At 37.0% G+C, this 16977-nt stretch overlaps 1 protein-coding gene across 1 annotated transcript in view; it reads right to left on the reverse strand.

The window, feature by feature from the left end:
• The window catches only part of PRIM2 (DNA primase subunit 2), a 91223-nt gene that overhangs the window by 21891 nt on the left and 52355 nt on the right, over nt 1-16977 (reverse strand). Inside the window, exons 7-9 of the mRNA XM_059842672.1 lie at nt 15071-15138; nt 11913-11985; nt 10785-10970 (exon numbers count right to left, since the gene is read on the reverse strand). Coding sequence (XP_059698655.1) covers nt 10785-10970; nt 11913-11985; nt 15071-15138 — 327 coding nt within the window. The remainder of the gene's footprint in view (nt 1-10784; nt 10971-11912; nt 11986-15070; nt 15139-16977) is intronic.

Consider the following 16977-nt stretch of genomic DNA (forward strand, 5'->3'; position numbering starts at 1 on the left):
ATTCAGCTTGTCCTGGAAGGTAGTAAAAATATGTGGATGAAAAGATTTGCATCTCAAAAACCACTAACCCCTGTCTCAGAACTTGGGGTAAATAGCCAAAGAACTTAAATAGATTACCAGTGGTGTGTGAAGCAATGTGCAGCAGGCATTTTTCAGCAGATGGTTGGAGCTGTATGGTTAAGAAGATATTCAAAAGAGTCTGCTAAAAGCTCTATATTTAGTGACACTCAGATACTTCACCACCCCTAAACATAGAAATTTATCAGCCACACAGGCAAATCCATCTATTATTTTTCTTAAAATGTCATGGAATGACTTTCTTGCTGCTGCTGCAAGGGCCAATAAAACAGAAACCTCATCTGACAAGTACAGTCCATCAACACTGATGATGAAGTGCAAGGACTGGCAAGTGATTCAAAACTACAAAAGGAATCTTCGAAAAAGAAAGGTCTGGCTTCCCCAGTCATTTTTATACATGCAGTTCTAACAAGACACTACATCAAGGAATACCTACAGCAATGTGTGTTGCTGAGAATAAAACAAGTCATGAGAGAGCAGATTCTGATCTAAATTAGTTTTAGTACAGGAAAGATAATTATTGCTTTCACTCTCTTCACTGCAAGAACCTTATCACCAACCAGCTCATACATTAGATTATTAAACGCAGATTTCTGTGCTGAATATGTAAGAACAAAAAGTGATCCTATTTCTTTTTCTGGTAGCTAGCACAGTTAAACATCACTAAAACTATGCCAGCACTGTTAATGTCCTGGAAGAGATATTATAGCTAGAGCTCTTCTCTACCCCTAAGACATGCCATTTTGGGCTGAAAGACTGCCCAAAATCTCCTTTTTTAACGTAATTCAGAAGATGAAAACTGAAAATCACACATTTTTAACACGTAAAAAAAATACTGAACAAAGTAAAGCACTTTAAAGTGTATAATCACAGCCAAACGTCAGCATTCGTTCAGAGTTACCACAAAGACCGCAGAGTTCCAGTTTCAACTAGAATAATTGGGAAAACTGAAAAGGAGATTGAGTTTGGAGTGAAAGAGCACACATTTTTAATATCATTTACTACTGTGATCCCTCAAGTATTTATATGCACATTATAGCCTTTTTGTATATTATAGTCTAATACTCTTCAATATTTTCTAGCACCTCATCTTCAGTTGGGATTCATTGGAATAACACCAATGAAACAAAAATATGGTGAAAAATAATGGGTCTATACCAGATCCATTTCATTTAAGAAATAGTGCTTTAAGACTTTGAATCTATTATGCAAAATCTAGTGGTTTTTAATTAGAAGTTTCTGTAACAAAAATACTCTTATGAAAAACAGTTACAAAATGGAAGTGAAACAGATTTTTGTCAATATTCCTAAGCTTAGATAACTGTAAAACACTGATATGCTGGTTTTTAGCTTGAGAAAGGAAAGTTTCAGGGGAAAACACAGAAATATGATTGAGTTTAATCTGCATCTACATTCGCTACAGGGCACAACTGAAACATAATTATGTCCCAAAGACATTTCTTCCTTAGCATCCTTAATGTCACTGATAAACCTGTAAGCACCCTGGGTTTAAAAGGTTAGGCAATACTGTTTAAAATAAATTCTTACAAGTAAAAGGTAAAAAAGGGTTTTGCTTTGTTTTTATTCCTTCCAGTGCTCAGAACTTCCAGTGTGTCAGTCCAAATACAAATTATATGCAAACTGAAAGAAAACAGTATCAAGTGAAGTTACAGATTATTCCCCTGCCAAAAGGAACTAGTGCAGCATCAACCCTTGGAAGGGGTGTGCATGTCTATTTATGGTTACATAAAGTTGTAAGTTAACAGTACCTTTACAGTGTTGATTACATATATACTATGCACACATATATTACATTTCTGCATATGGGCAGAAATGGTGAAAAGAAATTACTTTCATCTTAATTTCCTGAAGTAACTGGAACATGTACATCTAAATTTTCATCATCTGACTTTTTATGTGTCAACTGAAATTATCATGTGCTCTAATTTGTCTAATTTGGAACCAAAAGTAAAACAAACTATAAGAGAAAGCCACATAAGAAGTCTGTATTTTTTTTTTGTTTACTAAAGAGGTTAGAGCAGCAATACCTACAAACATATTTGTGTGATAACTGTGAACAATATAGATGTTACTGGTAAATCTGTTTGCAGCAAAGTCAGAATTTTTATCCATCAGGAAAGCAGAAATTGTTATCAACGGCTTTGTAAAGCTTGCACTATTAATCACATCAGGCAGCAATATCCACAAATGCAACACGGCATGTTATTTTAATGACAGCAATTCCATACCATTATTTATATCTAAGTCCTAATAAAAATCATTATCTGATGCAAACAACTTTAAACAATTTTGATTTGATCTCACAGCTTAATTAAACAGGAAAAAAACAGCTATCTCTAGCTCTGATTAGATGAGCTAATTTTCTTCAGGCTTTCCAGAATCTCTGTGTACACAAGACTAAACACAAGTAACACTGACAACGCTAACAGGGACTTCCCTCTAGCCATGGTTATATCTTTACAGGCATTGCTAATCATCTCTACTTCTGATACAGCAAGGAAGGAATCTTGTCCCAGATCCTCCCTATGATCTGGCAGAACTTAACAGGACTCTGCAAGAATTTATTGAAGTATGATCACAAAAACACAGAATCGTTTATGTTAGAAAAGACCTTCAAGATTGAGTCCAACCATAAATTTAACACTGCCAAATCCAACACTAAGCCAAGTCCCTAGGCATTCTCCTTCTTGGAATACAATCAAATACAACCCCTGTGAGCCTGCTTTCTCAGTCCTCTCACTTCCAGAATCCATTACTGATCTCCATCCTACTGCTGTAGTCACACACAACAAATTGACAAAAGCAAACCATGCAGACCAGTGTGGCAGTAATCCACCAACAGGACTCCGACGAGCTTTCAAAATTCTGAAGCACTCCACAAGCAAAGGGAACAGAATGCTAGCAAGCATAAGCAAATGTACCCAGGACACACAGGACATGAAGGAAACACAGGACAAATTCCCACCTATAAAACACAACTTTAGATAATAATATATGACAGCAAGAATCTTGCACAGACAACACACATACTGTGATAGCTATAAAGCAAAAAAAAACCCCCATTTTAATGGCAATTGAAGCTTACTTTCATTCAGCTAAAGAAGGATATTATGATTTTATGATTCTATGATTCTAAACTCAGTGGCCAGATGACAGAGGTTTTCCAAGAAAATCCTGCTTGTCAGGCTCAGCTCTAACTATTCATATGGAACCAAATGGTGAAGAACCAAAGCTGCCCACAACATAAGTCCTCAGGATTTCAGTTATTTTAGTCTTATTCCTCACTGCTAATTAGCAAACTACCATAGCCAAAGGAAAATAAAACAAAATCTTTTTCCAAATACAACCAACAAGAATACTACTAATTCAGCCTGACTTTAATGTAACACCAGTAATCCATGTATTTATGCTTGAAGTCATGCTTTTAATTCTCATGGCTGGTTGTATAAATTTTTACTATAAAACAAATTCACTCAAAACACCTCTCCTGCACATTGCTTATTAAAATACAAAAGGGACTCCAGAGCCCTCTCTTCAGCCAGGATCAAGGTAGCTCAACGATCTCAGCAGCCATCCATCTCCATGGGAATATCACCTACAAAACCAGTTATGTCCCATTTGAACAACACACCTCTTCTCCTCCAGGCTGCAATTTGTATGCAAACAAAACCACTAAGAAAGTTATATGAAAGGAGTAGATCTCCTGATGTTTGATTCACTGATATTAAGCTGATTTCTGGAAACCAACATGAATAATTTTTTATCTTAGCGTTCAGTGTAATCACTGTCTCAGAGGCTGTTGAATTCCTATCAACCATCTCAAAATATAACTCAACATCTTGGTTGAGTCACTTTGCAGTTAAGCACAAATACTCTGATTTCATAGACTTGCCTTTCTTTTTTTTATCTGACTCTTTTCTTTAGCCTTTGGGGTTAAAATTCAAACTAAATATTAATTTTTAGTTCAAGCCTACATGCCTAGTATGTAGGCTTTGGACCATCTACTTACTGTCTTGAGACCCCTAACAACTGCACATTATTATATTTTTCTTTGAACTTGCATTGAAATAAAAGATTTAATGTAAATTAAACAGTATGCTTGGAAATAAAAATGAGTCATGCGAATGAAAAATGCATTTTCATGTTTCTTCTGACAATTAAATCACTTTAAGCCTGTCATTAAAGAAATTTCAAGAGCTAACTTTGTAGAACACAAAACAAATTTTGAAACATACTGTTTGAAACATACAGTTATACTACATAAGTATAGCCATTCAACATATAATAATGTTATGAATGGAATGCAATTTTGCCAAAACATCATAAAAAAATATTCACTCAAAATCTTTAAAATTCACTTGTTCTATTTCACTACAACTGGAGCATGAAATCGTAAATTCCAAATAATCAAAGACAAATACAGAAGTGGTTCTACTCAAGCTAATTTTTACAGTTATTGGTGGAAACAAAAAAGACTTTGTGATTTTATGGTAAGTTTAACACAAAACCACAATTTAATCAATAATGTGAATATCTAGGCCCCTGCTAACCAATGAAAGCAACAACAACATTCTTTACTACACTAACACTTTGTTACCATGACATAGTCCTTCACTGCAGAATTCAGGAAATAAGATTTTACTGCTAATATATGCTGCACTTTTATTACAATTTTGTTTTATATGTCCTAGAAGAGAAAACAACACCTTCTTCAAATTCTATTTCAGTCTTTATACATCTCAGGAGAATTCAAGCCTAGCCACCTATTTACATTACAGTACTATCGATGTACAATTTTTTTAAAATGGGGTTTTAATCCATATGGAGGCATTTCAATTTTATCTTTATCTCTTATATGTTAAATATTGTGGCTTGCTGTCCAAAATGTCATTCTAGCCTGCAGTTTTTTAAAGTTTAAATAATTTAAGAATAAAAATAGCAGATAACATTCAACTAGAGAATTATAGTTAAAAATATTTAAGAATAAAGATCCTTTTCTGGCTTATGAATCAAAACTTTCCTAAGATAATAGCCAGCAATACCCAATATAAAGAAGGCAAGTAAGAAAAAAAAAATATAAGAGCAAAACAACCCACAAATCTCTAAGAAATGAGAAAGTAAAATACCAAACCCAAACATAACCAACTGACTGATAGAGAAAATATTCCTGAGGATTTGAGCAGGTGGAAGTTGTTTTAAAGAACCACCATATCATCCAAACATTATAAATTGCACTGGGGATAGTTGTATGTGCTTAAAAGTACTGACCTGAAGATTGCCAAGTGCCTACTTCTACTTTCATTTAAATACAAGGGGCTTTTTAAATAATTATATAGACTTACAACACATTAGAGCATAAACACCTCTAATTTACATCTATACATTGTATTGGTTTATTCCATACTATCTTGTCTCCCTCTAGTGGCTGACTCTCACAAACACGGGCTTCTACTGCAGAATCACGGGGTAATTCAGGCTGGACAGGACATCAGGAGGTCCCTGGTCCACGCTCCCCCTCAAGGAATTTCGGGTTGGCCTTGGTGGAAACATTCATCACCAGCTCTTTGCAATCAAGGTAAAGGCTCACTCTCAAATCCAGACTTGAGAACCTCCTAAGATCATTTGGAAAAGAAATCAAAGAGGCAGGAAAAAAGTCACTGGAACTATCATTTGGGATGTATCGTCATCCCAAAGTTTCATTGTTTTTTAACAGAGTAGGAGACACATTTCTTTGCATATTGATGCAGTATATGGCTGTCACATTATCTGTCCTCAGCTTCAAACATGACCACCATGCGTGGAAGAAACATGTAAAATACATCATTGATCAACTCAAGTTCAAAAGCTTCATTGTGAAGGGTGTGCTTCTTCACCAATAACAGACCCTGAGCAAGGCTGAATTTGAGTGAACTTCCCTATTCCTTCTTCCAGCAAAGCATCTGTCATGAGGACCTTCACCAGCAAGAAGGGATGAAGAGGCACACCTCAGACAACCAGAAAATAACCTGCTCCTTGACATTTGCAATCAACTGCAACAGAAAACAACATGCCCCAAGAAACTACAGTAAATTAATCTAGAAGACTGAATCAGGATGAATAAGAGGCTTTGCCAGCCTGAGTGCCACCACATCTCTAAAGAAAGAGTCCTAGAACACAGGGGCTAAAGAGCTGTAAGAAGTCACAACAACAAGAAAGCTGTTCTGTCACCAAGGATAGTTTTGTAAATATAGTATTACTCCAGTTTTGGAGATTTACTGAATAAATAAACCCCCACGCTCTGACACTCTGGCACAATTTTAAGATGCACTTCAGTAGCTTATGCAACAATAATTAAAACTAGTGCAGTATCAAACTGCAGCACCCAAGGAATTACTTTTCAACACAGGAGTGTATAACCAGCAACTGTTACTTCTGCACAAAGAGGTAAAAAAAAAAAATCAAGCACTAGAAGATGGCATTTTGTACCACCATACACCAATAACTGCTAAGAAAAAATAATATTTATCACAAGTATACGTAGCAATGGGAAGCAAAAAGTGAGGAGCAGCCTTAAAGCCTTCCATCTGTATAAAAATCTCAGATCCAGGTTATTAACTAAAGAAGTAACTGAATAACACCTTAAAGAAACTGATGCTGCATTCCCTCTTTCCTTTGTTTGAAATACTGAATTATCTTTCAACTCCTCCTTTTCACACTCACAGGTTAATCATACAAAAATATCTGAAAACAGTAACAAACTCCACTAGAATGATATCTGTTAGAGGATTTCATTTTCAACAATGAAAGCATTTTTACATCTGCACTCTAATTGTTTAATTTGTCTTGTCATCTTACTACCTTTGTGTATTTTTAAATCACACTGGAGTTACATCCCCCCACCATTTTTTTGGTGGTTTTTTTTTTTGGACAAGGTCAGGAGTTACTTTTTAAGCAAGAATAGTGAAAGAATCTATGAGAATTGATAGCTGTTTACAGTAAGATTTCAATTTATAGGAAAAAACCCCAGCCTTAAAATAACACTGAAGTTATGAATCCAATTGGCACAACCATTCATTCAGAAGTAATGCATCTACTCCTGTTTGGCAGTCGATCCTTTCATCTGAAAAACAACAATTTACCATTTAGGCACTCTTAACCTGGCAATTTGCAGAGTAATTTTAATTGCAGTGCCTAAATTAGAAATGTTTTATTTTGCATTCTGCATTTGTCCCTCTTGTGAACATGCCGATACATGACCATTCCCTCCCCCATTCCACCAAAAGAGCATCTCTACCTTCTTTCCTTGCAGGTGTTACTTGATTTTTTTTTTCCCCTACTGACTACCTGATTTCACACTTCATTCATACTTCATGGATTCCTCTCTAAAGGTAAAATATAATTTCTTAAAAGCTTTTTTACAGTGTTTTTATCAATGAGGCCTGAGGTATGCCTGAATCAGTGATTCAGAGCACAGGAGGAGTTCTTTTTGGTGCAAATTGTCCATATGCCTATGCTCAGCCTGGAGACCATGCTTAGCCAGTTCACTGCTAATGTGCTCATGGTAACTTCCTTCCTGCTGAAGACTGAAGGTGTGTGACAAGAATTCTTAGGATTGAAAATTGCCATAGATGTTGTAGCTATTAAAGACAAAAATGAACAAACAATTTTGAAATCATAACCATTTCCAGCAAATTGAACACTCCCTCTATGCAATATAAGACTCAATAGGTAATACATCATTAACCTTAATCTTTACAAAGTATCATGCATATATCTTCACAATGCTCCAGTAAAATGAAACTGTGTAATTAATTATGTCCACTCTACACGAAAGGAACGAGGCCACGAATGCCAGAAAAGAAAAATGTCAAAAGAAGAAAACAGCATAAAGAATTGTACTAATCTTCCTTTTTTCAGAACATTAAACATTGTATGACCCTACTGTGAAAAATGACAGGCCACCAACCTCAGTTAGTGAATGAAAAATTAGTTTTGTCTTTTATTCGAGACTGAAGCTGGTTATCCAGAACTTGAAAACGACCAAAATTACATGGAAAAGCAGCTTGCTTGTGAAAAATGTAGTGACCAAACTCCTTGTTTGATTCACAATGTGCTTTCTAACTCTTGAAGCTAAACACAGGATCATAAAACTTCATTTATTTCTAGGGCCTATCAACAGAGATACTATAATAGAAAGTCATAACCCTGTGACTGAAAACAGGATCCATGCATGTCTTCATACACGTGCATGTACATATCTGGCCAAAGAACAAGTAGGTGGAATCAGATGTGTTCTCCCAATATTTTCTAAAAACAGAAATAACTAATGTGATACTATTTTGTCATTTCTAATAGTTTGTTTTCATTCTTGCAGTTCTTTTACACACAGGATATGTCAACTGAAAATTCTGGATTTTCCTGAATTCAGGTAGTGTTGTGGGTTGATCCTGGCTGGATGTCAGGTGCCCACTCCCCTCCTCAGGTGGACAGGGGAGAGAAAATATAATCAAGGACTCAAGTACACAGAGGGATCACTCATCAGTTACTGCCACAGGCAAAACAGACTTCACATGGGAAAAGTAATTTATTACCAATCAAATCAGAGGAGGGAAATGAGAAATCAAAACAAATCTTAAAACACCTTCCCCTCATCCCTCCTGTTGGCCAGGTTTTACTTTACTCCTGATTCTTCTACCTCCTCCCACAGGTGGTGCAGGCTGACAGGAAATTCAGGGAGTTCACACATTTCTGCCATTCCTTTCTTCTTGGGGGAGGACTCCTTACACTCTTCCCCTGCTCCAGAGTGGGGTCCCCCCCACAGGAAACAGTCCTCCATCAACTTCTCCCATGTTGAATCTTCCCATATCTGCAGCTGTTCACAAACTGCTCGAGCACAGTCCCTTCCTTGGTGTGCAGTCCTTCAGGAGCAGCCTGCTGCAGTGTGAGTCCCTATGGGGCCACAAAGCCTGCCAGCAAACCTGCTCCAGAGTGGGCTCCTCTCTCCATGGGGCCACAAGTCCTGCCAGGAGCCTGTTCCAGCATGGGCTTCCTACTGGGTCACAGCCTGCTCCAGGCATCCTTCTGCTCTGGCATGAGGTCCTCCATGGGCTGCAGGTGGATCTCTTTTCCACCTTGATCATTCATGGGCTGCAGGGGCACAGCTGCCTCACCATGGGCTGCACCACGAGCTGCCGGGGAATCTCAGTTCTGGCATCTGGTGCACCTCCTCCTCCTTCTTCTTTTGCACTGACCTTGGTGTCTGCAGAGCTGCTCCTCTCACATGTTCTCCCCTCTCCTCTCACTGGCTGAAGCTGTTATTGTGCAGGGTATTTTTAGCCCCTTTTCTCAAATATGCTATCCCAGAGGTACTACCCACCACAGCTGATGGGCTCAGCCCTGGCCACAGGGCTCCCTCTTGGAGCCAGTTGGCTTTAGTTCTGTCAGACAACAGGGGAAGCTTCTGGCAGCTTCTCACATAACCTAACCCTGCAGCCCCATGCACTACCAAAACCTGACCACATAAACCCAATATAACTAGGAATTAATTGGCATTCCACTGCAAGATTTACTGCCACTCTTCTGAGATGGTCTTGAGACCTTTGTAAAAAAATGCATTCTGAAGGTTTTTTAACAAACTACCCATCTCCTCTAAAATCAAATTATAATTAAGGAGCTAGATAAACAGAGGTTTAGATACTCATTCAAATCATACCTTTAAATCCCTTTCTCCTTCCCAAAAAATTTGCAGACAAGCTGATCTGTCTTCTGGGTCTTGAAAGAGGCATACGTACCATAACTCATTTTAGCCGACCTTATTTTTTGCCCTCTATCTTCTATAAATAGCATGGCCCAGAGAACATAAGGTAAGGAAAGATTGTCTACCAAGCACTCCAAAAATACTTCAAGGTACTCTGGAAGGCTGAGATCTCACAATATTAAATGCAAAGTATCATACTCCACACAAAACAGATAAAGTCTGAAACTCTGCTCTAACACATACCACAGGCCAGGCAGAGAAGAATGAGGAAGGATGCCTGCTTCATGGTACCTGAATTGTTCAAGATAAGGAGCAGTCCACAATCCTCCAAAAATTAAACATTACATCTTCTTCACCCACAATACTCCCAAAAATATTGGCAAGAGTGAGATCAACGAATAATATGCCAGTAATACCTCCCATTGTACTGAATAGTATTTTCTCACTATTTTCTTGAACATATTCTTCTGTCCCCATTTTCTTTTTCATTCTCCAACTGTAGATTTGCTAAGGCAAGACTACTTCATACAGAGCTGTCCAACTATTATTTTTTTTAATAAACAACAAAAAAGTCTAACCTTGTCTTTCAGACAGTACTGGGTTTGGTCACTGATCTGCTTGGTGAATTAATTTAGTTACATAGTACCTGTGCTTCATAAAGGACACTGGCTTCCTAGTAATTTACTGGTAAGGTTTTTATAGTCCACACTTATAAAAGCCTCTTTATGGCTTGCCTTTTTTAGCCACAGTTCAGGTCAATACCCAACAAAATGACTAAAACTATAAGCAAAGAGAACAAAAAAAAAAAAAACAAAAAAAAAAAAAAAAAAACACAAAAAAAAAAAAAAACCCCAACCCTCCCACCTTTAAAAAGGTGTACCTTTTCTACTTCAAAAAGCATCTATTCAAACATTAACTACATCCCCACATTTCCATTTTGTTCACTTACCTTATCTGCATCCACTTTTCCTCTGATAAATTCTTTCTTCCAGAATTCCAGTGCCTGCTCCAGAGTCAGGCCGATGCCCTTCAGGAAGAGCCCGTACTGCATCCGGCCTCCGTGCCGGAGGTGGTGGCTCTCACGGAGGGCTCTGTGCAGCTGCCGCATGCACAGGGGGAATGACTTCACAGACAGCTGACAAGAGAGGAATTTCTGTTTAAGGCACACTGATCATTTAATTTGTAGGACATGTGTTTACTGCGATTATTAATTAGCTCCATTTGAAAATGCCAATGGCTGGAAGAAAAAGATAGGCACGTACAGAGAGCCTTGGGACTGAATTCATAACACAAGTGAGTCCATAAATTATCCAATTCAACAACCATCTCAAGAACAAAATCCAGAGGAAAGAGCTGGTACTGTCAGACTGTCTCCAACTACAAAGTTACACAGGTTTAATTGCTGTCAGGAAAAATATACCCACACTTGCATTACAATATTTCTTGACTCTGCTTTTTTTTAGCATCTAGAATGGCAAAATGACCTTTTATAGAGTTTTGGGGTTGGGGAAGGGGAGGGGATTTTAATTCACTGCCAGAGAAACGCTATCATGGTTAAGATAAATGCTGAAAACACACAGTTCCTAAAATTCAGATGAAGGAGTTATAATATCTCTTGTAATTCTGCACAATTTATGCATGGTGTTTTACATCCCATGTTTTACTTCCATTTTATTTGCTTCCTTGTTTTCAAAACCCTGCATGTAAGTCAAAAATCAGCATTGGAAAGACTAATACTGCAACACAGTAATCATAAACTTCATGGTTTGCAAGACTGTTAAATAAGAAAATTTTGTTGTATTCTGCTTATAATTATGTTAAGTATTTGTGAAAGTACACAAAATTGAACAGCAAATTAAGCATTTCACTGCAACTGCACTCTGAGTCTGAATCCTGATTAGATGCATTTTCAGCTAATTCTGCTCTGTCATGATCTTCAACGCAATTTCATTCAACAGTTACAAAGCAAACATGAATAAAAAGAAGATAAAAACTTTATATTTAGATTGTACATAGAGTACTTGAATTTAAAAAGTTATATTTCAATATCCTATATGACTCCAGAAACACAACTTACAGCATCAATTTGCTCTAGAGAAATTTTTCCAGCGTTCTTTTGGACGCTGTAATCTGGGCCAACATAAGAATGGCTGAAAAAGAGAACAAACAGTATGGCATGATTTAAAGCAGCTCCAAAATATTTTTAAGCTTAAAAATTCTGAAAGAAAATAATTTATCAATTATAGGCTGTGAATATCTCATATTAGGCAAAAACTAGAAACCAAGTAATTTGGGCCCATAAAGCATTAGAGCTTTATGAGTCATAAAATAATGTCATAAAACATTAAAGAAAACATAGCAAAGAAACCTTCTTTCCCTTCATCTGAAAGGAGAAGTGAGGGATCATATAGGGTTTAGATTAGAGAGACCACTGAAGATCATCTAGTCCAACCCCTGCTCAAAATGGTGTTTGCTACAGCAGGTTGCTTAGGATCTCATAAAGCTGGGGTTTGAGCATATCCAAGGACTTTTAACCTTCTGAGCAGCCTGTTCCAATATTCAACCACTCTGTCCAAAAAAAAGTGTTTTCTTATGTTTAGGCAGAATTTCCTGTATTTCAGTCTCTGCCCATTGCCTCCTGGCCTATCACTGGATACCACTGAGAAAACTCTCACTCTTTTTTTACTCCTCCTTATCAGACACCTGTTTACATGCACTGATAAAATGCACACACACACTTCCTGAAATTCATCTCCTCCAGGCTGAACAACCTCAGTTTTCTCAGTCTCTTCTCATACATACTGGGGAGCCCAGGACTGGACACAGCCCTGCAGATGTGATCTCACCAGTGCTGAGTAGAGTGGATGGATCATCTCCCCTGACCTGCTGCAAGTGCCCCTCCTAATGCCATGCAAGAGGACTGTTAGCTGTCTTTGCTTCACAGGTACCCTGGTGGCTCACAGCTTGCTGTCCAGCAGGACCCCAGGGTCCCCTTCTGCACTCACAGCCATTCAGCCCTCAATTTACACTGGCACATGGTGTAATCCTCTCCAACTGCAAGCCTTGCTGTTTCCCTTTGCTGAACTTCACAGGGTTTCTGGCAGCCCATTCTCCCTCCTGCCCAAATCCATCTCAAAGGCAGAGCCCCTGTCTGGTGCAAACCATTGTCCCCAGTTTTATATCATGTGAGTCTTGCCAAGTACACACTCAATTCCATCACCCAAGGCAATAAAGTAGAAGCTAAATAAGACAGGACCCTAGGTACTCCACTAGGGTTTACTGTACTTAATAGATTTTTTTTTTCATCACATGAAAGGGATAAATAATTTAAAATATTTAAACCATGGGTGTCTACTATGACTAATTTTACTATAGAAGCATCTAAATGCCCTTTGGTCACCTGTCTGCCCACTGCCAGAGGTCGCTTTTCAAGTTGCAAGGTCTGATATATTTTGTTCATTTTAAAGGAGCTCCCAAAGAGGCAACTTGGAAGCATTTGTATCATTTTTTCAGTTGGTGACAAAATAAACTGGAAACAGTGCTTCAATTTCCAAAAAAGCAAAACGGAAGTGATTCACCAGCTGCCTAACATACATACCCAAGGTAACACAAGAATGTACAAAAAAACCCAATTGACATAAATGTGGGGTAGAGTAACCCTGCTGAAGTACCTTCTTTTGGAACTTTTCCTTTGTCCATATTTAAAAAAAAAAAAGCACAGACAGGACTGATCGTGATACTGAAGGACTGCTCCACTTACAGAGCACACATCAAAAGAAATTTTCAATTTCTCAGTAATTACTGCTAGAGAGAACAGTTTATAAAAACCTAACTTAATTGCTCTTGATCTTCAAATTAAGAAAGGTGTACCACTGAGGCATATTTTTACAACCCCAGTAAGATGTAGGGTAATAAAATCACAGAAGGTTATTGGCGTTCAGAAGTACCCCCAGCTATGTAACAGTAACAATAACACTGCAATCCTTGTTTGCATTCATTGCTCTTGAACAAAGTTCAATCATATGTAAATAAGCAGAGATACAATGAAAGCTGTTTTTCCTATTCTGATTTACACTAAAAACAACAAAATATAAAACTCTTCCTATCTAATAAAAATTATGAGACTTTTAAAAATGAAAATAAATGTCAGGGTTTGGAAACAGATAGCTCAAGCAGTAGAGCATCGTAGAAAATAAGAAGCATCATCCAGCAAACTAGATCTGCATCCCAATTCCCCATGCAGTACTGCCATGACGGAGCCTCAACACTTTCATTTCTAATTTATCCAACATAATTTCAATTATCTTAATACCAAGATGTATGTGTTCAGAAACAGCTTTGATTGCTGACATCCCATATTTAAGTACATTTCTATTCTTAGAGACATTAAAAATTCTACAAAAATAAACATCTGAGCAACCTGATCTAACCAGATCTGCATTGAGCATGGGCTAGATTAAATCATCTCCAGAGGTACACTTCAAACTAAATTATTCCATGATTCTAAACCAGCTCCCTCTAATTGTATGGACCTTGTCCTCCTGCATATGACCACAGTAAGAAAAGTCTCCCATATAAAGTGGTAAAAAGCAATCATACATATCACATCATACAAGAAAGAGACCAGAGTTCTCTACTTACCTTCTTCCACAAACAAAGCAGAAAGCTTATATGCATACACACACACATATATATACACACACACATGCATACATACATATATATATATATATATACACATACACACACACACACACTACTAAGAGGGAGGCAAACTATTTAATGGTTCACATTTTCAGCAATCTACATAGGTCCATTAAAAGAAACAAATTAGTACTCCATTCATCAATGACAGCAAAATCTTCCAAAAAGAGCAGGGAGTATAGAATATTTGCAACAAGGCAGGCCCATGCTCTGAGCACTGAAATTTGGAATGTTTTGTTTATAAAGGAGCTAAACAACTTTACACTTGCTATAAAAAAAAACTAAAAAAACCCAAAACACCTTTATAAAAGCTACAATTATTTTTTATTACTTAAAAGCAACACTAGTTCTATAAACTATGTTCCATGTAATTTATTAAGCTTTTGTTAAGTTGAAGAATTACTTATGGGTTTTTTTTCAAAACCAATCACACAGATGAGGTCTGTAAAAAACTTGTACCTAAGGCATTCTACCAAAACAATTACTTTAATCTGTATGAAGGAATATAGTCATGCTTTCACTTTATACTACCTGAGATGATTAAGCAGAGGTTGAAGTCTCTCATCGGACTGTATGGAAGGTAGTGATCGTGCTGTTAGCTGGGAGAAAAAAGGAGTACAATTAATAAAAATATTAGCTTAAAAAAACTGATAGCACCAGGCAGGAATTGTGTTAGAAGTCACACTGCATTGTTACAACTTTATACAACATTGGGTAAGACATAATTTCTCCTATTAAAAATAACTAAGCACAGCCTTCCAGAATCTGAAGCTAGCAGAAATAATTACAAGTTAACAAACAGTGAAAAATAATTTTTCTAAAATCACAATGCGAGTAGAATTAAATAGCAAGACATCATTGAAAATGGCATACATTTCTCCAAACATATTTGAACTAGAAGTGATGATGTGCCTAGACAGCCTTCTACCAATGTAAATATAATTCATGAAGCCATATTATATATCATTTACATTTGTATAAAAGCAATTCACATAATATTTAGCACTATGTGACTTTATATAAACATGCCTCCGTGTACACTGTTTCCTTTTAAATGGGCATAACCTTTTTTGCAATTTGATGGTTCTAAAATATTTTTTCCTTCTAACTCATATGACTTGTTAAAACATTCAACTTTTTCTACAAAAATAAACCTAGCAATCCATAGATTAACAAATACATATCACACTATTGTAGAATATTAGTTAATTGGTGTATTAATTGAAATAATGGAAAAATACATGTATTAGATTTGCTTAGTATCTGTATATAAGGTGGCTACCTTCACCTATAAAAGCTACAAACATAGCACTTTGGATAATTCTGACATACATCTAACTCAAAATACTGAACATAAATATGCATTTCATGATTCTGTGGCTGCCATGAGTCTTAGGCAGTATTTTGAAACCTACCTCTGAACAAAGTAGAAATTTCAAGATATTTCACACTGTATAAATAAGCATCAAGGTCTTCAGTATTTTAATAGTAACTCAAAAATAGCATGCAGTATTAATTAATTGAATTATTATACACACTAATCAGAAATATCTAACTCCTGAAAGACCACCCATTTGTTACATTCATTTCACAACCTTTGCTGCTGGGCAGAAATCAGACTACGATCAAATTTGACACGTGCACCTCAAGCTCACAGCACCATCCACCCAGTAAATGAGAGGAGGCTCAAAGCAGCTGTCTGCCAAGGGAAGGTTGAAGCCACTGAACACAGGGACAGCAGGGAGGGAGGAAGGGACCATTTCTGCTGCTGAGGGAGCCCTGGACTGCAGCAGTCACTGTCTCACAACACGGCTCTTCTCAGCCCAGGTATCCCAAATGTACTCGTCCGATCTGACTGCTACAGAAAACATTAACCTGGCACTCTCAGCAACCCCTTCATCCTCCTTTAAAGAAGGCAGCTGTCTTGGCAATTACAGCATGACCTACATTCCCTCCTTTTATGGAGCTAGATTGAGATGCATATGATACACTAAAACTTCGGTAAACTCCGCATTTATTCAGACGTTTCTTTTAATTTAAAAAAAACCCTCATTTTCCTACTACAGAATTTTAAAGGTCAATATAAGTATTCTATATTCACATCCCCTATAAAGTAACTTCTAACTTTGTTTTAAACACAACCAGAAAATCAGAAATTACTTCTGAAAATAACTTGGAAGCCTTCTAAACACCAACCAAAGTTATCAGAACAAAGACAGAACCACCTGAAATACAATATGTTTCTTTCTCCATTATTAACTTAAGAGATACAGAAAACAGTATTTGTGTGCACACTCAAACACATAGGTATAATTTTACACAAGACAAGCATACTGTATTTTCCTCTACACAGTACTTGAAATACTGCATTTCCTCAGGAAAAAAAGCATACATTTATGATAGGATGTTTATGAAATTCTGACTGGACAATGATGTAA

Source organism: Haemorhous mexicanus, chromosome 3 (assembly GCF_027477595.1).
Source record: "Haemorhous mexicanus isolate bHaeMex1 chromosome 3, bHaeMex1.pri, whole genome shotgun sequence".
Taxonomy (NCBI): Eukaryota; Metazoa; Chordata; class Aves; order Passeriformes; family Fringillidae; genus Haemorhous; species Haemorhous mexicanus.